This window comes from Chamaea fasciata, unplaced genomic scaffold (genome assembly GCF_029207755.1).
Source record: "Chamaea fasciata isolate MVZ Bird 193981 ecotype frontalis unplaced genomic scaffold, bChaFas1.0.hap1 SCAF_6, whole genome shotgun sequence".
In the NCBI taxonomy this organism is placed as follows: Eukaryota; Metazoa; Chordata; class Aves; order Passeriformes; family Sylviidae; genus Chamaea; species Chamaea fasciata.
Window position 1 is genome coordinate 43,265,145 of NW_027094091.1, and position 24,253 is coordinate 43,289,397.

At 41.6% G+C, this 24,253-nt stretch overlaps 1 protein-coding gene across 4 annotated transcripts in view; it reads left to right on the plus strand.

Moving 5' to 3' along the window:
• Positions 1-24,253, plus strand: part of FBXW7 (F-box and WD repeat domain containing 7) — a 176,732-nt gene that overhangs the window by 119,385 nt on the left and 33,094 nt on the right. The window contains exon 3 of one of the 4 annotated variants that reach the window (XM_066186144.1): positions 225-307. The exons of 2 other annotated variants lie outside the window; for them this stretch is intronic. In XM_066186144.1, the coding sequence (XP_066042241.1) occupies positions 225-236 (12 nt within the window). In that variant the 3' untranslated portion in view covers positions 237-307. Of the gene's footprint in view, positions 1-224; positions 308-23,923; positions 24,098-24,253 lie in introns of those variants that run through there. One more of the 4 variants, XM_066186140.1, reaches the window with a different exon arrangement.

Sequence of the window (24,253 nt, forward strand, 5' to 3'; positions counted from 1 at the left end):
ATCTCCAGCTATGTGTCTTTGCCTGTTACACTGCCTACATGCGAGTTTTGTGATAAAGACTATGGTATGATCTAAAGTGCCCATAAGGTAATAGATGCAGTAAAAGCTACCAGAAATTTTTCCTAATAAGCAGATGGAAAGCAGGCACCACTGTGGATGAAACAGAAATAATCTTCATCCAAAACCTCATCCCACTAAGGATATTTTATACTGATTTGTTTCAGAAAAGTTCATGATAAAACCTTCAGTGAACTGGAAACAGTGGAGAAATCAGTGTAATGAGCAATCAACATCTGAAGCAACTGACTGGCAATGAGAACACATCAAAGACAGTTTTCAGAGAAAGGGTGGAAATTGCTGAAACTTCACAGTGTTCAGAGACATTGTGGTTCTTTGTCGTGATGGGGTCCTGGATCTCCTGTACTGGATGCTTCATTGTGTTTGCAACCCATGGGCAAAACCTAAATGTCAGTTACTGACAACAGAGAATGTCCTCTTGAAGTTTTTTACTTTTGTGAAAAGATTTTCTGCTTCCCTAGTAAAAGACAGGCTTTTAGCTCAATTTTTCTTTGGGAATATTTCTGCTTTGTAGGATTTTGCTGACAATCCTTCAGTGTTGAGTTTTAGACAAATCATCCAAACCAGTGAAGTTATCCAGTTTAAACAAACAAACAAAACACCAGCCCTATATCCCTGGAGCCTGTTTTAACAGCTGTACTTTAAGCTCAAGAGCTCCGTGAAGCTTCAAGAGGAAGAATTTTGAATGCTTAATATTAATTAGGAAACCTTCTCCAAAAAATGAGGCAAATTAAAATAATTAGGAAATTGTTGGAGGGTTGGCCCTTCATGTGTATTGTTGGAACACAAGCATAACAAGGCATAATGGCAGGTGGAAATACCATAAGGCAAGATATAGCTGCAACAGAAGTCCTGAAGGAAGGTGGTTAGTAACTTTATTCACCAGCCTTGTAGAAATCCACTTTGCTGTCATATGCCCTTCTCTAGTTTTACATTGGTGCCACTCTCTTCAGTTGCACTCATTGAGTCACCAAGTAGCTGTCTGTAAGTTTGTTTAAATAAAGTTCTTGGATGTTATCCTGTAAATATGTTATGCAAAGCTGTGCAGAAGTCACAAGTGCTGTATTTTTATCTGGCTTCAGATCTTGAGTGATCCCTGGAAGTATGTTCAGGTTACACAGTATCTTATGTAAAAAATCAGAATGGAATTATACAGCATGTTGCCATAAAGTCTGTTCAGGAAGCCTTTTAGCGAAATCCCAACTCATTTACTGTTCTCTTACTGTGTGTATGACTAGTGACTGATAAAGTCACTTCTGTTGCTGCATCCTATATTTGGTTTTGGGAGGGAAGAAAGTCCTGATTCACATTAGTTTTGGACATGTATGAATGGAAAGCTGAAGCAAATGCATGCATTTTTTCAGCTTATCATGGTTTCCAGTCAGTGGGGTGAATACACAGTGTCAAACAAGTCAGCCTGAAGGCCTACACAGAAAGAGAAAACCATGGGGAATGAGTTGTTTTCTGAGAATAATGTTGATAAAAGAATTGAAAATGGCCTTAATTCAAAATAGGGATTGCAAAGAAACAAATAGCCTATCCCCTCTGAAGACAATATGAGAAATACAAAGATATCCCCCATTTGTGAAATAGACAGACAAATTATTATGATGGATGTCAGCTGCGAATAATAGCACTTATTCTGGTCCACGTGAGTCTAGGCACTGTACCAGGAAGAGTGAGAGTACAGCCTCCATTGGCTGCAACGCAGGGAGACACTGAGGTCTTGAAACTGTGGCTAATAGATTTATTCTGGTTAGCTGAAAACATCATCTGATGAGGAGTTTATAAGTAATAGCCGTCACGGGTTCAGCTATTTCCAAAGTAGAAAGATAGTCACCTTCCTCTTGGTGACAGAAATTTCCTGTTGCAGAGTGCTCTCTAAATCAGATGAGAAATGTATATCAGACAGCATGGTTTACCAGAGAGAAATTGAATTTTGGGGTCACACCTGGTTTGCGGGTACTCATCCTCCCTGGTAATTCACTCAACAGGCTGCTGGTTGACCTTTTTATGTTGAGGGAATGGGCAAGGGGCAGCAATAAGATTATTATTATTATTATTATTATTATTTGGTCGCCCTACTTGTCAGGATTTAAGAGAAAGCTGTCTCACGAAGCTGGCAATAATCAAGGTGCAATATGTCATTTTTCAAAGCAGGACTAAAACAGGTAATTTCTGTTTAGGCTGATGAAGATGATGGTGAACTATCTTCATGATTCTGCCTTACCAATCAGATCTGTTATTTCAAGGCTCTTTTCAGTGCCATGAGATTCAAAATGATGATTAACATTTGGACCTGCAAATGCTCTTTTACTAACCTGGGGAATACAAAAAATTGCTCAATTAATTTGCAATAAGTTCTTTCAGAAGGGATGTGAGAAGTCAAAGTTCTTCACTCATGTATTTCTCAACAAAGATCAGGATGGACGCTTTTGGAAATCTTAAAGTGAACCGTGTATTTGTTTTTCCCTCTTTGAGGACCAGTGCAGCGGTAGGACTGCATTTTCAGTCCTTCCAGCACAACACCAGTTGATTCTCTGTGGGAGTTGTCATGTTTGTTATCCATTAAAGCAGACCCCTTAATAGCTCCTATCACTGCCAGGCAAGCTTTAGAAGTTCAGAGTGTCTCTTATGAGACTTGGTATTATACATCTAATTCAGACAAGTATGTCTCGCAATCACTATTGCATTGTTTCCAAAGAAAATACAAGAATTATCCTCTCCTCTCTGACGCATCAAAGCCCAGCTCATAGGAGAGTTAAATCTCCTGGCAAGAAGGTTGTGGTAAGATTTGCTATTCAGCTCTGCAACAGGCAGTTTGCAAAAGCTGACTAAATACCATTGGATTGCCTGTCAACATTTTGCTGTGCATTCTTGACAGACATCTTCTCTTTGATATATTCCCTCTGCAAGGGGAACTGCATAGCTTGTATACAATCTTTGCGATGCTTTTGGTTGTTGAAACTTTTAAGAGTGATTCTTTTTTCTATGGTAGGAAGGAAGAACTACTTTTGTCACTATCTGTAGACAGTAGGATGAGTAAAAAAGGAATCTCTTATGAGTAACAAGTTTTCACATGTGGTCTCACTGTAAAAAGAGGGTCCGTCCAAAATACAGTGAGAAATCAATACTAAAAGTTTGGGTCTATTTTGTCTGAAGATATCTGTGCTATGAAAAATAAGTGGGGGAATTTTAGCCTGCAGGTTAGGATATAGTTAACCTTGACTGTAGAAACTGCTACATGGTGGGTGTTCCAGAGAGCAGGACGAATGTCTTTGATGCCAGGTCTGGTTTGCCTGTAGTTTCCATCTTCCATCTGGCATTGACAGCACCACCTGAGATAGGAAGGTGAAAACAGGACCACCCTAGTCGCCTATGGCTGTTTTTTTACATTGGTATTGGACGTACCTCAGAGCTTGAAGGTGTGAGCTTTGGCCTGTGAAGGGTAGAAGTTTTGAGGCCAAACCAGAGATTTTGCAGCTTCTTTTCCCAAAAGGGAGATACTTTTTCCTATTTCAGTTTAAGCAGAGTTGAAACTACAGGGAAGAACCCAGTCTGCTGACTTCTGTCTCCCTTGTAGTGGTGACACATGATGTTGGCCATAGAGTTGTTTTGTGGTGAGAGCCAGTAAATTTTAAAAAATGTTTATTCTCTGGAAGTGTATTCAAGATATGAAGCCATATTTTTCAGAGCAAAAAAGCCTTTTTAATTAAAATGGGAGGTTATAATAATGGCTTTCTGGTTGGCAAATAACTGATTTACATCAAGCCCCAACTTAAGACATAGCGCTCGGAGCACCATGAATACAAAATTCTATCCTTTCTTATCCCATGTGTAGGAGGAATCCATCACAATTGCAGATACAATGAAGCAGTGGATTTTGACATTTTATTAAAGTTTGGACATGTAATCACTCTTCAGTGTTCTGTTCAAAGGAGCCTCAGCAGAAAATAGCATAAAATTACCATGCACTGATAATGGAGAGAAGCACTGAACTTCAGATTTACACTCTCATTACTTGTTCCATCACATTCTCAGTTCTTTGTTGTGTTGTCTTTATAGCTTCTGGTGTTCTGAGAGTAAGGTTCTCATTCATTTTTGGAACTCTAAAAGAACATAAATTATAACAGCTGAATTCTGATATGACACGGGTTAACAAAAATATAGAAGTTCTTTACTCTCAACTCTCAAAAGCAAAGCTGATATATTTTCCTACTGTTTTCTTTTGATTTCTTTTCCAAACATACAAGAAAAGTTAACTGTCTCTGACAGTTGAGGTAGATGTTGTGTTATATTTCTCTGTGGTAAAAGTTCTTACGTATGTTTTAAATACTGGCATTAAATTCTGGACTCTGATTATAAAGAAAGTCACTTTCATTTGTAAAGTTACTTTTGTAATTTCTGTCATGACGATTTTACCTATAAATATTTGTGTAAGTTGCCTTTTTTGAACACCTTCACACAACAAACTCAGATAAAATGGAAGGAAGATTGTTTATGGGGAGAGAGAGAAACTTTCTCTCAAGAAAGTTTTCTTGAGAAAAATCTAATCTCAAAAGAAGACTATCATGTTTAAAGAAAAGCATGTTTTTATTCATAAAAGAATTATTAAATAAATCCACTAGGTTCACTAAGTAATAACTTTTCACCTTTTGCAACTGCTGCAACAAACAAACAGTTTACTTTATGACTTCGCTGAAATAGGTGGGAGTTGCCTGTTCCGTTTATTTATCAGTGAGCAGAAAAAAAGAAAAAAAAAATCAAGTATTCAAACTGAAGTTTTAAAATAGAGGGCAGAGAGAGAGAAAGTTGTAAACTCTTTGTAATGTCTTTGACTTTGTCCTTTTTTGCATATTTGAACTCTCCCTCCCAGGATTTTTTCATATTGCAGATTTCTGTGCATGAGTGGATTTCTTAAGAGCTTGCAGATACAGCCTTTAAAGGTGTCCTTCAGGTTGGTTAGTAGATGGTCTCAATTTCTGTAAACAGACTAGGCTTTGTCCAAGTGTTTTGGGGTTTGTTTTTTTTTTATGGGGGTACTGTCATCTGTGACATCTTTGTTTCTTACGGGCAAATCACTTGGATGATGACCATGCCTTCATGATAGCATAGAGACATTTTCAGGTTCGACAAAAAAGTGAGCATTGTTGCTTCTGCCGGAGTACTTTTCACAGAAGTGATGATGTCTTCTGTAGTAGCTTTGCTGATGTAACCCTAAAGTCTTATGGCTTGGAAAGTTCTAATTTTACTTGTTATTTCTCTGCTAACCAAACCCTTCACTTGGTTGCAGCTAAGATGGGCAAAGAGCACTTTGGCTGGCAAAGAGTTCAGTCTTAGCAAGAAGCTGCAGCAGCTTAAGGTACTATTTTATCCAGCTGTTTCTGGGTACTCTGCTCCCTCAGCACAACTGGTAGAAGGAATACACTAGGAATCCACAGCCATGTGTGTGCAAAATCCAGAAGTTTAGTTTAGCAGTCAGACCACTGCAGTGGTTTAGCAGTCACAGGTAAGCATGTGTTGAATCGTTATAGATCGTTTGCCTAGGTATGTTTAGGTAAACAACCCTTCTTTTTAAGGGAAATGCCCTCTTAAATTTGCTGGCAATGTTGTTTGTCACAATGAAATAAGGCTCTGCCAACCCAGCTTGTTTGGTTGGAGTGAATTGGTTTGGGCTGTTTGTACAAGAGGTGATTTGCAGGTGGGTACAGGGGGCTGCAGAGGAAAGGATGAGTGACCGATGACAGACAAAGCCTGTTACCCACTGAGGCACAGTGGGCACTACTTCTACTGCTGCACCAGAACTAAGCGTCAGCCTGGAGGGTAGTCACAGTCCTAGGGAGGCTCTGTTGTCACCAGTACAGCAGGAGCAAGGGCTCTGTAATAAAACTGTCTTGTGAATTGGTGTGGCAGTATGAGGTCTATGGAAAGGGGTGAAAGAAATGTGTGATTTGAAGATATTTTAGGTATTTCATCAATGGGTTTGGAGAACACACCCTCATTCATAAAAGTCAGTTGGTTATGAAGTTGAAAATTTGAGTGCAAATGCATGTTATGCATAATATCTGAGCAGAATGATTTCCCTGGAAGGCCTTTCCATCTGGTGAAACCAAAACCACCTCTAAAATACATTAGTAAAAAGTTACTAGGGTTTATTTTGCTGATATATCCTTTTACACCTGCAGAATGAAAGTGTGGTTTCATTTAGTTGTCCTGACTGATAGTGAGGGATTCATTGTGGAGTGGGCTTCAGAGCATATAATCAAGGGTTTCTGAAAAGTTTATGCTTTATCTGCTAGTAGTATTAGACATCTTGCTGCTGTTTCTCACTGCTTCTCCAACCTGTCTCATACACTGAGAAAGCAAGGGGCTGTGAATCCGTGAATCCAAGCCTTCACTTCAAGCAGCTGCTGTTAGCTGTCTGCAGGCTGACCCCATGTATATTTGCTAACATGTAATTCTCAGCAGAACTTAGGCCTCTGGCATATCTATCCTCTGTGTAGGTTACTACAGTTTTCCCTTCACAGGGCTAAGGTGTTGCACAAACTCACATGTAGCAACATTAGAAACGGAGCTCAGGACTCCTTTTGAAAAAAGAAGATAAATTAGACCAAAGGCTGGTTTCTTCATCGAACTTGTCTTTTGAACTGAATAGTTGAAATGTTTTAGCAATGCTGTTTGTGAATCTATTTATTGAAAACACATATGGAAGAGATGACTTGGCGTGTCCCATCTGACAGTAGGGGGCTTTAGTGTGTATATGTGGAAATGAGATGGGACTGCCAGTACGGGAGAAGCTCATGCAACAGTAACTGCAGCAGTGGATAGCAAACACAACTGAATTTCATGACAGATATCTTGACATTGGATTAAGTAATTTGCCTCCAGAATTTCTCAAAGAAAGCCACTTTTGAAGTCAGATATGCCACTCTTTGCAGGTATTGGATTTGGGAGGTTTTAATGATTAAAGCAGCAGTAATATGGGCTTATAAGATGTTGGGTCAAATCCTGGCAGTATCATGAGGCCTCAGTGAATTCAGTGCACTTATCCTACTGATAGGGAATCCAATGTATTTTGGCTTCTGTGATTGTGACCAGTTGGTACTGTGAACATGTCATCTTCCAGCTCAGCTAAGTTGGCTGGATAAAGTGCCACCCTTTGGGCTACTTGCAGGTATTTGTCATGCATCCTGTCAGCAGACTTCTGCTGTTTCAGATCTGCCACTTAAGCTGCTCATGTCATCACTTCTTAGCCTGTTTAAGGGGAAAAACGTGCATTTATTGCCAAAGATCTACTACTATATATAGTTGTATAAGCCAATTTAGCTCACTGACTAAAATCTGTTAAGGAGGGGAGAGTAATCTCTTCTGGTACAGCTATATCCAGCAGAGAATATGCCCATAGCTTGCCATTTTGAGAGCTGGTTTTGACAAGTTTGTTTCAGAAAAGCTTATGGAAGGTATGTTGTCTTAAAGTGAAGAATGTCTGTATAGAGGTCTTGGCATTTCCTTAGGAGGTGATAGCAGTAGGCATGAGGAATGGTTCTGGAGCAGATGTGCCTCTGATCTAGAACTGTTCTTGATGTGAAGCATGTTTAGTTGTCAGTGGTCATCTTCACGTATGTTTGAAAATAGGATTTGAACTGGTAAAAGCATGATATTCTCCTTTTCCTAAAGATTTATTTTCTTGTCAGCCAGCTGCAGTTTTCTGCTGCTGTTGTCTAAAGTCATCCTCTCTGCTCTTCATAGAGGCATTGATGTGGAGAGTGTGCGCTTGCAGACTTGGTGTTCCCAGCCATGGCCCCAGAGTTTGTTTACAACCAAAAGGTGGGAATGGCAACATGAAGAAGCAGTCTTGATTCCTAGCCAAATTTTTAGTCTGTTTTGCCTCTAGGTTAAAGCCCTCAGCTTGTGAGCCCCTCCCTCCATGTGGTCCCTTTGAGCTGGGGTCTTTACCATATTTATCTCTAAGTAGTTCTTACTTTGAAAGGGCAGTCTTATTGAGGAATATTGATGTTATTTGACAAACCTTTGTTGTACACATTGAGGTGTCTGTTCTTTCCTTTCCAGCTTCAAGATCTGAAAAGTGCTAACAAATCAGGAGCTTCTTGAAATTAGCTTAACATGAAGAAGCAAATATACTCAATTCAGTTACTGATTTAATGTAGATCAAGATAATATTCTCACCTCATTCCCAAAGGTCCCTAAAGGAATAGTGCAAATCAATGGCATCCATACAGATAAAAGGTAGTATAACTGCATTATTTGGAAACTACTGCAAGCTACTCCTCTTTTCCTTTTCATTTAAAAACATTTTGAAGACACTAATGGTGTGGGGAGGGAGGCTTAACATCTGAGCACTGGGAAATCTTTTCTTAGGTGTCCATTCTTTCAGAATATTTCTGAGAACTATGATCTTGTTTCAGGGAAATGAAAAGTTGTAAGAATTGGTAGAAGGTTTAGAAAGACCTGTCAGAGGCATAAAATGGTTCATTTGCCCGACTGAAATTATTGTGTTGTCTGGAAGAAATTAGTTGATAATTTCTTGTAGACTGAGGTTTTGGTTGGGCAGGACCAGATTTGTTCAGATCTAGGTGTTATTGCTCAAACTTTTGTTAGAGAATGTAAGCTGGATATGTGATAGTGGCCCGGCTGGTCAAAACTGCAGCAGCCTTTGACTCTCTTGTTGATACCATCAGCTGGCTGGTTGCATGGTGGGGTCTTGTTTGGAGGCCAGTCATACATTCTGTTTCAACCAGGGCTAAGTCAGTACCTCAGTGGTGAGAAACGGTGAAGGGTATATGAACACTCCTTGGGATCTCTCTAGGTGTCACGTGCCCTTGAGCACAAATTCTCCTCAGGAGCTGAAGACACTTTGATTGCTTATTTATATATTTAGGTAGATATAAAACCAGAAAAATGTTAACTGCCATTTGCAGATATAGAAAATACCCTTCCAAAAGATTGAGAGGATTGGATTTTGGTATGCTGGTTGTTTTCACAGCCTTCGTGATTGCTCCTTAGCCTGGTATCCATCCCCATTCTCATACTTGGGCATCTTCTAATTTTTTAATTCAAGAGTTCCACTTTCTATTGCAACAAAAAAGTATAGTTTTTGTGGAGGTGAAGGGGGAATTATGATTGGTTTTCACACCTTTTTTTTTTAATTCTGAGATGAGATTTCTTTTGGTGCAGCCATCTCTTCAACCTCAGTGTACACTGCCTCTGCTTAGAGAAGAGTGTTAGTATCACAACTCTTCAAAACAGATACCTTTTAGATTGTAATAGATGTCCCCTGGAAATTGGAAATGAATTGCATTTTCTGTGTCTTGGAACTGTTGACCCATGCTTTAGATCAATGCAGGCTCTGGCTGAGTCTTCCTCTTTTTTCTTTTCCTCATTTAACCTGTAATACTGAACAGCTAACCCAGCTTACTAGTCACATTTCTATAGCTCCTTTCAGAAAGCCACACAAAACTGCCAGCCATCTACCTGCTGTAAAAGCAAAAACCCACCATGCCTAAAGTAGATGCACATAATATGGTAATGTAACCAGCTATCATGAACAGGAAAGTGAAGAAATCCCAGTTAGTGTTAATGTTCTTGCTTTCTCAGTATGTACACCTGCTGAGTCATATTTAACTTTCCTCTGTGACAGGCAAATTAACTACTTAACATTTTTTTCCCTAGGTACTTTGCATAAAGAAGCACAAAGTTTGTTCAGGTTTTCTGGTTTGCAGGATACTACCCTGAGAGCACCTATTGTGCTCTTCAGGACTGAGTAGCCCACACATCTCACACAGATGTGAGGCTTGTCTGTCTCAAAGGAAGAGAATTTCAGAGGGCTCTTTGAAGGACTGTGCTGATAAGGAGGCTGACATCCCTATCTTAAGTTGAAACGTACCTTATTGTTTTAGCTTTTAACCCAGTAGTCTGCACTACCTAAAATGCCTGAATTACAGGGAAGGTTAGTATCTTCTGGTGTCTTTTCCTTGACAGGTTGATTGCTCCGTCTGAACTTGAGGCTGTTGGATTCCCTTCTTAAACTAGCTGTCCACCAAACTTTCTTTGTATTAATCAGAATCAGTAAATACTAGCATACTGTGCATAAGGCACATGAAAAGACTGTTGCTGCAGTTGTTTTAAAAACCCCAGAGCTTTGCCATATGACTTGTGACCATGTAGCATTCTCATGCTGACTGACTTAGAGGGAACGCCTTCATTTTTTTCAGTCTCGCATAGCAGAGAATGGGTTTGCTCGCTGCAATGTTGCATGTGAATCCAGAGACCACCCGCTGTTCCTAAACGCAGGGAATTAAAATAATTTGTAACCAGGAGAGACATTGGATGAAGTGTGCCAGGAATCTAGTAGGAACCAAAATAAGAGTCCCTGGTACAGGTCAACCAATTCAGCTTTTTGAATCAGCATATTGTAGGAGTTTCTAATCCCTCTGGTGATAGTGGTCTGCCTTCTAATTTTAGTCTCTTTCAGTTTACTTGTAAAGCACAATAGACCAGTGGAAAAAAGTCTGCATTTTAAAAAAGTTTTTGAAGAGCAGGCATGAGTCATACCTGTCCCTGCAGGCCGTTAAAAAGCTGCCAACACTTAGCTGGGAAGAAGTGTATTTAAACTGTGTTCATGCCAATTTAAATCACTTTATTCAAAAGCATGAATGAGGTTGTAGTATTCCATTAAGACTGTTGTTATCAAATTTTAATGAGGAACTATATTTACACAAGCAGCAAATGAGTTCTTCCCAGAATTTTCTTTTTAATCAAATATTCCTAAACATTGTCTGTGATTTTACAAGGGACAAAAGTGAATATTGTTCAATCTTGTCCCAGTGGAGAAATTTAGCTAACAACTGGGCTGTGTTTAAATAACTGCATAGAAATTGAAATTTAGGTTCATCAGTGAATGATCTGGTCAGTGGCTCATAGCATGTTTTGTTGAAGGTAAGTAGTAAAATGGGGATTCAGGTCTGGCCAGTTTTCAAGGCACAAGTTTGTTCTGTGTCTGAAATTAGACTAAAGGGAAGAGTCCACATGATGTGTGAAGCTTGTGTTGAAGGTTAAATTAAAAGGGACCTAACTAATGCTGTTCTGCACTTTGATTTTTTGCCAACTTTCTGATCAAAAAAATGAGACTTCTGCTAAATACCAGACTGCAGGCTGGTGCTTTCATCCTCCTCCCTCCTGCTTCCCTTTCCCACTTCCATTCAGTCTCTCTCTGTCACATCAGCAGGCCTATGACATGCAGCAGGATATTTTTCCATTTCTCTGAGAAAGATTGGCATACATAAACCAGCTTGGCACTGATTGAATATTAGAGATGGAGTATGATAATAAAAGGAAAGTGGGTAAAAAAATCCCTAGAGATTTGTCAGAACATTGCTGGCATTGCTTAGGCAATGTTATAGCTAATAACAAGCTTTAGTAGTTGCTTTCAGCAAAATAAAAGGAATGGGAACTGGGACATGTATTTGCACAGGCTTTATTACAGAATCTTAAATCTCTCTCCTAGTGTACTAATTTCAGATAATAGTTTGCAATATTCTGCATTTTTTCATCTTAATTTAAAGTAGTTTTAAGATACTTCCCTGTACAACCAATCACATGGGTGACATGGGCTATTCCTTGGCATTTTACTTTGTAGCATTTAATTGGTAAATCAGTAACATTAGATGACTGCATTTCCTTAAATAATTGGATTTGTGAAATACTGAATCTCCATAAACTTAGAAACTTTAAAACCACAGTTGCCATCTAATTTTGTGGTAACAAGTGAATGGAACAGCAAACAAAGAAATTTTGAAATCTTTAATTTACTCCATCCTGTCTATAAATAAAGAAATTACAAGCTTCAAAACCCCAGAGTTTAGTTAACTGTCTTGCTATTTAACCCACAGTGAATGGATTGGTTTAGGGAGCACATCAGTTCCATCACACTGGTCGGGCAAGTTGACAGAAGTTTTTAGAGAAATGGTTAAATATGTGGTGTCTGAGGTTATGTGAAGATTTCAACATGCAGTTTTCCTTGTGGGTAGAAACGGGGTTTTGACATGTAGGGTTTTTTTTTTCGTTTTTTTAAATTCAAGTAGAAATGTTATAGCTTTATAAAGGAAGCATAAGCTCTTATTGAACAAAATGCTTTCTCAAAAGAAGCTTAGACCTAACAGTGGACAGGTATGGTCATTTTCTTTTTTTATGCTGCAGTTCTTAGGTTTTGCACAAGTAGCACTGTTTGAAAATGTCTCTGAAACACTGTGAAAGGTGCCACCTATTTCGTACTTCTTGAATTCTATGAAATATCTGTTACAAAGAGTTTTGCTGGTAAAGCTAAATTCAGTATATATTAAAAAATACTAACAATTATCATCCCTATCATCTGGATGAGGGCCTGGTTACCCAAAGTTATGCAGTGCTGTGTCTCTTGTGAGAGACAGGCAAGCATGCTGTGCAGTTTCTAGACTGGAAGCACCTGTTCAGGGAAGAGTGTTTTTAGATGGGGCAGGTTTGCTGGTCTGCATGCTCTGCCTGTAGCCCATTTTGACATGCAATTGCACAGCATAAGGTTAATGACAGTGGGTTAGCAGGCCTTCAAAGCATCTGGTGTGACCCCGGGATGCCTGGCATTCCTTTCTGCTCTGCAAAGGTTTGGCATTCATCCTCCACTGCAGGAAGAATGTACTCAGGAGAAACCAGCTCACAGGGCTCCCCCAGGCCTCTGGAGAGGGGAGAGTTGTCATGGCAATAAATCATGAGGGTTCATGGAAAAGGAGTAAATCCCTGTCCCTGTGCTCTACCATAGGCATGGGTTGGGTGAGAAAAGAAAGCTAGATCAAGCAGGTAGAATGTGCAGTTTTCCCTTTTATAATCACCACTGCCACTTAATGCTAGGGCAGAGTGTGTGTCATGGGAAAATGGCCGTTTCCATGTACCAGAGACACTCTGGCTGCAAGGAGTCTGTGTCCTACCAGGTCAAAGTGCTGATCAGACTGACCTGGGACTCGCTGAGCATTCTGTAGCCAAAGGCAATGTAGGCAGAACTGCATCTTCCCTGTAGCGGCTGCTTCCAGCTGCTCTGCAGATGTGGGCAAGAATGGCAGAGAAAACACCAAATATCCTCTAGATAACTTGCTGGTGCAGGTATAGACAAAGCAGAGGAGAAGCATTACCTGGTGCTCACCAATGCAGAGGAGCTCATTAGACAGGTTAAGATTGGAGGCAGCCTAGGCTGTAGCGACCATGCCCTGTTGAGTTTCTGATCTTGAGGAACACGGGCCTGACAAAGAGCAAAGTCGGGACTGTGAGCTCCAGAAAAGTGAACTTTAAGTCTTTTAAAAATTAGTGGATGAGATTCCCAGGGAAACTGACCTTAGGTACAGAGGAGCTGACCAGAGCTGGCAACTCAGTTGACACAACAGAGGGATGCGATACCGTCCAGAGGGACCTAGGCAGGGTTAGGAAGTGGGCCCATGAGAACCTCTCAAGGCTGGAAGTCCAAGGGCAAGGTGCTGCACCTGAGTCAAGGCAATCCAGACGTGAGTACAGACTGGGAGATCTCTTTGAGAGCAGCCCTACAGAGGGGAACATGGGTGTTCTGGTGGATAGAAAGCGTTGAGCCAGCAACGTGCTTGCAGCCCAGAAGGGCAGTTGTGTCTTGGACTGCATCAGAAGCCCCCTGGGCAGCAGGGCGAGGGAGGGGATTCTACCTCTCTATTCCACTCTGGTGAGACACCACCTGCAGTGCCATGTTCAGCTCTGGGGTCTTCAGCACAGGAAAGACATGGACCTGTTGGAGCAAGTTCAGAGGAGGCCATGAAGATGATCAGGGGGCTGAAGCACTTCTGTGAAGATAGGCTGAGAGAGCTGGGGTTGTTCAGCCTGGAGATAAGAAGGCTTCAGGGAGAGTTCACTGTGGTCTTTCAGTTCCTCAAGAAGGGTTACAAAAATGAGGGAGAGTCACTTTTTATACAGGCAGGTAGTGCCAGGACAAGGAGGAACAGTTTTAAACTGAAAGATTGAGAGATTTAGATTTGATGTTTGGAAGAAACTCTTTACCCAGAGGCTAGGGAGGCACTGGAATAAGTTGCTCAGAGAAGTTATGGATGCCCCATCCCTGGAATTGTTCAAGGCCAGGTTGGATGAGGCCCTGAGCAACCTGATCTAGTGGCATCAAAGACCACAGTGGGGGAGGTTGGAACTAAATGATCTTGAAGGTCTCTTCCAACCCTGGCCTTTATATAATTCTGTGTCCTACTGTCCAGATGTCCCCTGCCTTGTAGACACTTGAACACTGTATGGAAAAATGCTTCCCCTGAATTCCATGGAGGGAGAAAATATGGTCAAGGATGGGGAAGGAAAGGAGTTTTAAGGTGGGACAATAAGTCTTGTTAAACTGTGATGCTGTGGAGAGGCCAGCAGGGAGGAAACTACTGGGGAAATACTGGACCAGAAGACTGATACAGGAAGCAAGGGCAAGAGAATGGAGTACCTTGGTGACGGTGCTTACAGAGAAACCAAGAAGGAGGAAAACATGGGGAGAGCCCAGGAAATTCATGCACGCTCAACAGAACAATCGCCTCTCCAATCGACTCAAGGATCCTACGCTTCTCTTACCAACAAACTGCCCTGGCACATCACATTTCACCTTCCTCTAGAGCTTTTGCACCAAAGGTGGCATCCTGCTGTGTTCCTCGCTGCTGGCTACCCACAGTGGTGGAGCTGTGTTCCACGTCACTGGCACACTGGACAGGGAGTCAGTGTGTTGCCACATGATAGGGTAACTTCCCTTGATGCTATAAAATGGATGCCAGGGTGCCATGCCTAAAACATTGGAATGTTTGCCTTTGCGAACTTGATGCACGTGCATAGGTGGATAACAATGTAATTGCAACCTCAGACACTGTTTGTTTCCACAGAATCTCTTATTTAGTATGTACCATGCACAGGCTGTCTTGTTAAGCAGCTTTTTCAGAGTAAAAGCATCTTATTCCTGTCATTTCAAATTCTTTTGAATGCTTGGTTTTGTAACCTTTATGCCCCTTTTAGGTAAAACAGGTAGGAAAAGAGATTTGACATTTTTAATAGTTTTTTCTTTACATTCTTCCTAAATCCTTCTAGTTTAATCTGTAATTCCAGAAATTCTTCTGTCTGTAGCCTGAAATCTCTCAACTAACCCCTTCTCATTCTCATATACCACAAATGACAACAGAAGCTATTTTGTAAATAAATTTGTACAGATTATGCCAGATAAATAAGCACTTCTCTTTGCAATTAAAATTAAGGTATCTCAAAAAAAAACAAACCCCACACACAAACACCAAAAAAAAAAAAAAAAACAAAAAAAACCCCAAAAAACCCCCCAAAAAACTCTGAAGAAAAAAGCAGTAGATACCAGTCCTCCACTTGTATTCAGTGCAAAGAACAGACATTTTTGGTAAGCCTTCCAAGTCCAAACACACATTTCTTTTTTTCTATAAAGGTGATTTGCCAAGATGCTTATATTTGAAAACAGTTTGAACTTTGGTGTTCAAAGGCAGAAATGCACACTTCTCCAATTTGGAAACGTTCTTGTCAATATAAACAAAACAACTGAGCTCTCTGGTTGAAATACTGAAAAAAGGAACTGATCTCTAATAATTTTTTTTGTATTGTGTTTGTCATCTGTTGATCAGCAAGAAGGGCTTGTGCTTTGTGTGCCTAAGAGTCATCTCTGTGCATGGTTTTCTAACTTCATGGACTATTTTCATATGCAGAATCTATGAAATGACTATAATAGGCATATAGAGTAAAATTATTTTAAAAACACCCCAGGCAGTGACTGCTGTCTTCATATTGTGCCAACAGAATGCCCTGCGCTCAGGTGGCCTCTGCTGGTGCTGGTGTGGCAGCCACTGCCCTTGACTTCAGTGGTGTATACGGATATCTGGGAGAAGAGTGGGCCAGGGGAGGGAAGTGGATGGGATGTGTGGTGCCAGCTTCCTCCACAGTGCAGGTGTGGGAGGCTTGCAGGGGCTGCTCTGCGGGGCTACTCGGACTCGTCCAGTGTGTAACAGGCAAGGTCATCACTTCAGGAAATTTAGGAAGGTCCTTTGGTCTCTGAAGCAACTGCTGCTGTGACTCAGAAGCACAGTCTGGTTCAATGTGAACTTGAGTGATTAGCACAGCTATTATTGCATCTATAAATAGAATTCATCTTACAATATATTAAGTTTAATGATATAATAAATAGATTACAGTTAACTTTAATAGGAGCACAATGAATGGAGATGCGGTTCTTATGAAGATCTGCTGCCATTAGAGAATGTTTTGCAAGATGTATTATATGTAATACCTTCTTCCTTTGAAAAATGAATAATCTTATAAATACTGTGTAAAAACAAAACTCAAAAAAGCAACTCATAATGTTCCTGTTGCACAGAAAGCAGTGAAGGATGTGAAAGTGCAGGTTGCATTATCAGCCTTAACTCTGCTCCTTATGAATATGCAGGAGGAAAAAAAATGTTTATTATATGCTAATATTGCTAGGTTTAAAACAAACCATATATTTCTGTGTAGGAAACTTGCATGTGGTTACTGTCATGGGGAATTAAAAGCAACAGGAAGCTTAGCTGCACTGATATTTTGTTTTAATTTATCTTTTTCTTTAACAAGAAGAAAAATGCTTTGGGAAGAAAAATGTTCTGTTTTCGTTGGTTTTATTCAGTGAAATAATATAGAGTTCTAATGAGACAAGCTTCCTGGAGTTACAATGTGACATGCTTAAAGAAGGTTGGCACTATACCCCCTGCCTGTGGTTCCCCTTGTTGTGCTTGTTTTGTGGTAAATCTTTGAGTGTCCATTTCCATTTATCACAGACTGAAGTATATTTTTCAATGTAAATAAGTTGTTCTGGTGATAATACAGTCCTCTGGGTTGGGAGGACAAAGCCCAAACCCCGCAGTTCCTTGCCTTTTCACCTAGGGCCGTAGTTTTGCAAGTGTTCAAGGTAAGGTAGCTCTTCTGGGGCCTTGGGAAGGTTAGAAAGGAGGGAGTGGGCTGTACCTCTTGCTATGCAGGCACAGGTATGTGTGTGTGGCTGTGCAGTGAGGGAGATGAGGAATCTGACCTGGCCGGAAAAAAGCTTAGCAAAAAGGTGACCCGAGGTCAGTTGCCACTACAGTTAACCACAGAGCCATGCAACGAAGGCTGTGGTGGCACATGAGAAGGTGATGCAAGCATAGAAATGAATGACCAAGGGCAGCCACAAGTGCAGAAACTGTTTGTTTTTTTCTTCTTCCCAGTGGCTGTGCTGGCTTAAATGCACAAGAAGCTATAGCTGAGAGAGTGATGCCTCTAGGTGTAAATAATAGGCTTATCCTCTCTGCATGGGACACTCAGGTCATAGTTCCTCGTACCTTTTTCTCAGTGGTGTAGCTGGCTCAAGGAGTTTGTGCCCTGCCTGTGAATTGCTCATTTTCTTCTGCTGGCTCAGTTGTTTGTGAAAGCATGGTGGAAATTTAATCTAGGAACTAGTTCTAAAAGAAAGAAAACCCCAAGGGTAAAAACTTAAACCCATCTCTCTTCACCCTCCATCAGTTAATGAATCTGATTCACAGGGTGCTTTTACAGATGTTTGTTCCTGCAGAAATAAGGGTAAGAGCCATTTGGGGATGGGAATGAGCAGGTGAGACTGGGACATCTTTAAGCTGGTGTTATCACCAAGGAAGAGTGCATGGATCTGTTCCTTTCATAACTGGGCATATGACAGCTTTGGCTGTACTCCTTTAAAATAACCTAAGCATCGAAGCATATGTTGCAAGTTCTGTGCCCAACTACAGGGAACCAGCAAAGAGGACAGGATGAATGACCTTCAGAGGGGAGTTCTGCTCTGCTGGAGACACAGTGATGCCATATTACATTAAGCCTGTCTGTGAAATCTCCCTGCTCTTAAAACATAATTTGAAGTGTATTATAAGCATCCAATGCTGAAATCTGTTATAAACACTTCATGTTTAAATCCTTTTCAAAGCTATTTTTACAGCCATTAACTAGCATACCTTTTGAATTCCATCACAATGTATTTAGAACACTATTTTTTTAAAGGCAATGGGAAATCTCTGCCATAGAGATAGATACCTTATATACCTCTGCTAAATACCTTTAAAATGGTATTTGTAATCAAATTCACACTATTCTAATAGGATCAGGATTTATAAATAAATATTAATTGATTTTTTTTCAGTTGCTGTTGATGCTGTTTCCTTCCTTGCAGGAGCAAAGCTTAAAGTCTTTTTACAATTTTGTTTGACTACAGTACCTTACTTTGCATGGAAATCACAGATAATCATGTGTGGGAAATTTCATTTTGAAAGCAGTCTTCAAAATGCTTTGCCAAGAAACATTATACAGTTAGTGAAACAGTGGTATTACCTATCATACTTGATAATATGTATTCTCCACTTCACTTAAGTAAGCTTTGGAAGGCTTCACGCAACTTAATGTAATGTGTCCGTCCTCCCATAATAGAGTTACTGTTGGTTTCACTACTTCCTCCCGAACCTTAAGTTCATCAGTATTATAAAAATAAGTCATTTATCATAAAGCTGCTGATCAGTGCACATTGCAGTGTCCAAAATTGCTTGTACTACACTTGAACTACACATGATCATAAGTGTAAATTTCTTCCTGTAACTACGTTGAGGCAAACATGCAGGAGTGAACCTTTCTAAGCTTGCTACGCACATGATAAATAAATTGAGCAGCAATTCCTCTATCTGAACTGATTCTGGGGACCCAAGTGGCTTTTGTTCTTCCCTCATAGCTGTAATGTAGCAGCTGCTGGTCACAAACTGGTGCACCTAAATTAATTTCTTCAGGTCTGTTCTGTGGCATCAATACTAATGGTATATTCTACCTGTGTGATAGGTGCATCATACACTGTACCCTTGAACTTCCTTAGCCAAATACCCATTTTCCTTAACTGGTAAGTGTGCTAAACCTTTGTCTCACCCTGCCCACGGATCTGGAATTTACCCATAAAATACTTCCAGCTCAGCAACTAGGATGCACACTAATAAATCTCAAATCTGTAGCCTGTAAGGCTGCTGCCTAGCCCAAACTGACCTGGGAGAAACCGTGAGAACACGAGATTACTATGATCCCAGTGGGTCACTTGTTTAATTTCATGATAGTTCAAAAAGAAAAAGATTTGACAATAATAGCAGCGCCTTTCTGTAATGGAAAGGCCCACCCTGAATTACTTTGAAATATGTTAAACACTTGCTATGGTGTGGAATAGTTTTCTCCTTTTCTGAGATCTTACACATGTTGGACTCTAGCATGTGCCTTTCTCATTGAGTGAATGGGAACTTAGGCTTTTAAATGTAGGTGTCCTAAGCTAAGCTGTAGTTAAATGTCTAAAGCAGATGGCAGAAGTACCTCTCTGTGGGGCCAGATTCTTGCCTGAATGGGAGCATTTGGCAAATTAAATGAAGTATGTAGTTGGATGAATAGGTCGAATATAGAAGACAAAGTGCTGGCTGCTGCAGCTGCCCAAACTAGATTACCAAGCAGAAGGGGAGTGTTTAAAGCCTAAGTGGGTCCAAATTTGAGAAGAGGAAAAACAACTGAGCATGACCATTCTTCTCAAATCATCTTCACTGTGTCCAGGGTAAATCTTGCACACCTAAGGATCTGGCCCCTTCCGATTAGGATGTTTGATTTCCTGGACAGAAAAAACCCTGCAATCCTATTAGACAACACACAAAAATCCCTCTGAAATGTTTCTAAAGGAGTCAGTCTGCTAAGCGTCTGCAAAATGTGCAGAGTACACAGAATCCCTTCTGGCACTGTCTTGAATGATGCATTTACCAATATTAATGGAGATACCAAACCATATTGCTCCACAGTTCCTCCTGCACACATTATGCTCCCAACACACATATGTGTGTATGTGAAATGCCAATTATGGTTTTTGCATTCCCTGGTTTAAGCATCAGTGTTTTTTCAAAATGCTGACTGGCCATTACCACAGCCAGACCATCCTGTAGTCTCTCCACTCAAAAATGTTTCTCCAACTAAAAAAAACCCAACAACAAAAAACCCCAACAACAAAAAAATGTTGTTTCTTTGGTCTGTTGCACTGTAATCTCTGTTCTTCTGGGGATTATATAGCTCTGCGGGTGATTTCTGTAATTCATTCTAGTCTTTCATTAGAAGTAATAGACGGTCTTAATTACAGCATGCCACATGACAAACTGGTAAAGGTGCTAGAAATGTTGCCAACAGGAAAAGAATTGGATGCTGTGAATTTTTTTTAATTAAGAGTTGGCAGTACTGACGGGAAATAAGATTGGACTTGTGTCCACTGAAAACTATGTAATTTTGGTGTAGACATTTTTCTAAATGTCATGGATTGTTGTTGTGGTTTTAAGAACTTGAAAAATTATTGTCAGCTTCAACAAAGTAAGACCAACCTTTGAAATTAAATGTATACCAAACAGGGAAAGAAACATGGTAACTTTTGATCTTTCTCCTAATATTGCTTTAAACTCTAGTCTTCCTCAGCGTACCTTAATTTGTAATGAATGTTTACTTTATGCCATCAAGTATTCTTGGGGTATTAAGTTGCTGAAATAAATATTATTTCAAATGTTGGTAGAGATGTAAGTGAATGTACCATCTTTGCTACTTTCTGTCAGGCTCTCATAAGCGTCTGCAGGGTTGGGGTCCTATTCCTCCACCTTTGTATTTTCCCAGAAGGCACAGAGTGAAGCTGTGTGACCTCAGTCTTCCTAGGTTAGGCAGTTCCACATTACTTTTGCAAAACCTTAATTAATTTCCTGCAAGGGAGAGTAGGGTGCATTCATTACACAGTTTTGTAGTTTTGTTTTGGGGTTTTTTTTGTTTTTTTTTCTGAGGACAGGGTGCTTCTCAAACTGAAGGCAGAGAGAGAAAGTCCTTTCTAGACAGGAATTTAGGAGTGGGAGTCTAACAGTAGGTGCCCTCAGTCTTTGGTGGAGCATGTTCTCCAATAACCAGGGAGAGCCTAGGCTGCGGTTAGGCGTTTTGGGGAAGAACAGACATCCAACTAGCATAATTTTGCAATTACCCAGAGATTAGTTTGAGATAGAGGGATTGTTTCTTTATTTGTGGAGAATCAGAAGTGTGACTACAGAGAAAAATACTAAAAAGGTGAGAGATGGAGCCATAACCATGTGCAGTTTTTGTTTTTTGCCCTGAGAAAGGCAGCTTGCTAGATGAGAGATGGTCATTGTTCAAATGTCATGTCTGTCTGTGATATCTGTATCTAAAATTAGGTAGGAAAAAACCCACACCTTTTGTGCAGAATAAATACCTGACATACCAAGTATTGTACTATTGGCAAATGATTGTTGGGGTTATTACATGGGTCCTGACTGTGGCAAAGTGATTAGTAGTTAAGTCAGTGGGTTTTTTTACCATGAGAGAATATCTGCCAATCATGATCAAAAGAGAAGTAATCTGCAATAGTAGTACTCCAAAAGAGAGGAAAATAGTAATTTCTAATTATTATTCAACTCATTGACTGCTTAATTCCGAAGCGCATTTTGTTCAAAAGATAAATCTGGCCATGCTGTCAGATTACACTTGCCTTTAGGCTGGGGGAGAAGCTAATCCCTGGGGGTTTTCTGCCCATTCCAGTTTCTGTGCTGGAGCAAGAGTAGCCATCATCCCCCCTGTGCATCGAGTGCATCCACTGATGGGAGAAGGGGCAAAGATAGCTGCAAGCATCACAGGGCATTATGCAAGCACATAAAGTACTTCTAAGTCCTCACAGAAATAATGTTCAAATTCTTTCTTACTCTGATGATTTGAGTATGAATTTGCTTCCTGTGGTTACTTAATGTGTATATGCAGTCTGTGATTTTTCTCCCTTACCCTTTGCATGTGATGTGCTAGCAAAAGAAAGCAGTAATAGCCTCTCGGGATATGTACAGCTCTGTTCATGTCTGAGGTATGAAGTCAACTCAAGACCATTTTGTTCTCATAAAATATACAGCAAGGCAGTTTAATGGATAATGGCATAAATGCCAAGATTTGATGGGCAAGACCATTTTCACTGGGAGATGAAAAACACTGTGAGGATTCAGTGTTAGATGGGAGATACATAAAACCATAGAGAGGCAGAGTCTCTGTGCTTGTGGGGGTAGTGATTTCACCTTATCTGGGTGTGCTAACACCTGCCACACTTTGCAATTGCTAAGTAATATTGCTTAGCAATAATACGAGATTTTTTTTAAAGTACTAATGAGGAAGCTAATGGGTTTTACAGAAAGTGCTTCTACTCCTTTAGATGTGTCTTCTATAAAGGTAGAACCTTTTTTGTACTGCTTAGGATGATAAAGAAGATGGTTTCCCCTCAGGTCAGTAGGAATGGACTACATGCTTCCTTCTGAGTACATCGGTCTGGAGGGCTGCTGAGCATCTTCAGTTTCCACTGCAGCTGGGGAAAATTATAGGGGCATGCTGCAGCTTCAGATCATGTTCAGGGTATGCTCTGTTCTGAACTTGGGCAGAAAACTTTGCAGGAGGGAAAAAAAACTACTACAAACAAACAAAACCAACAAAAACCCCCACGAAAAACCCAAAAAAAAAAAAAACCCAAAAAAAACAAACAAAAAAACCAAACAAACAAACAAAAAAAAAAAAAAAAAAAAAAAAAGAAAAGAAAAGAAAAAGGAAAATTCCTGAAGCTGAAGTCTCTTGAGTTGTCTGTATAGAAACTAAAAAAATCAAGCTGCCTAGCTGCTGTGCCGGTTCCAGGTATCTGTCTAGAGCCCAGCCATATGTCAGAAACTTCAGTGCCCTTGAATCGAGCCGTAAGGGTGAACTGGACAGATTTGTTGATGTGAACAATGACCAAAAAAGGAGCGTTCTTTAGCTAGTAATTACCAAGGGCTTTCCTTGTGCTTTCACTGAAATACCGGTGAGAATCCTGCGGAGGTTGTCAAGCCCGAGCTAAGATGGCTTGGTGCCGCCCAAGAGCTACCTTGGACGGGAGAGGGGAGCGTGTGTGCGTCCAGGCTGTTCCAGGTGCGCGGGGAAGGCTGCCTGCCTCCCTGCTGGGGAAACCCCGCTCCTGCCTCTCACAGCTCCGCCGCGGCTCTGCTCTGGATTAGTATTTTAATGTATATTACATAATTGCTGGATTCGGGTCTTTCAACTCCTAAATCTTCAAAAACCGTTTATTCTATTGTTTAGCCAATAGAGGGTATTTCAGCATCTTTTTCCCTGGCAAAACTGTAGCGCATTTCAAATTATTCTAAAATTACCCGCACTTTTGAAGGACTAATTTGCGTCTGTCCACGGAATGCAGTCATGGACGAGTCCAGCCAGGCTCGCCGAGGGCGATGGTATAATTATAATTAGTGGAAATGAGCTTGTTTTGCACCCGCTTGGAAAACCGTGGAGAGAGTGGCACTGAGGGAACAGAGCGAGGGCTGGGGGCAGCCCCTGCCTCGGAGGCGGTGCGGGAGAAGGGGGCGGGAGGGTGGAAAGGTGAAAGGGGGAAATAGCCCCAAACCCACGCAGCGCCGGGGTTGGGTTTTTTGGGTGTCTTTTTTTTTTTAATTTTTCCTCCTCTGCGCGGGGTGGGGGCGGTTTCCCGCCGGCGGGGCCCGCGGGTCCCTCCCGGCCGCGCATCCCGCAGTGCCGCGCCGCCGCTGCGGAGGCGGGCGGGGAGGGAGGGACGGGGCGGGCGCGGGGGGCGGGCGGAGGCAGGCGGCGGGCAGGGCGGGCAGGGGGAGCCGCGCTCCGCGCAGGCAGGGCAGGGCAGGGCCGGGCCAGGCGGGCCGAGCAGCGCCGCCGCCGCCGCCGCCCGCCGTGCCCGAGCATGTCGGCGCGGGAGGCGGTGACCTACCTGCCGGAGAAGGGGCTGTACTGCCAGCGCCTGCCCGGCCGCCGGGCCCGCGGGGCGCCGCCGCCGCCGCGCAAGGGGAAGCGCGCCGACACCATGGGCTTCTACGGCACCCTCAAGATGATCTTCTACAAAGTGAGTGGCCGCCGCCTCCCCTCCCCGCGGGTGCGCGGCCGCGGAGGGCGGGGGGGCAGGGAGGGGCGGGCGGGGGCCGCGCGTCCTCCGCGCCGGCGGTCCGCGGGCGGAGACGTGCCGGCGGCGGGGGCTGCCGCCCGGCCGTAGCTGCAGTCT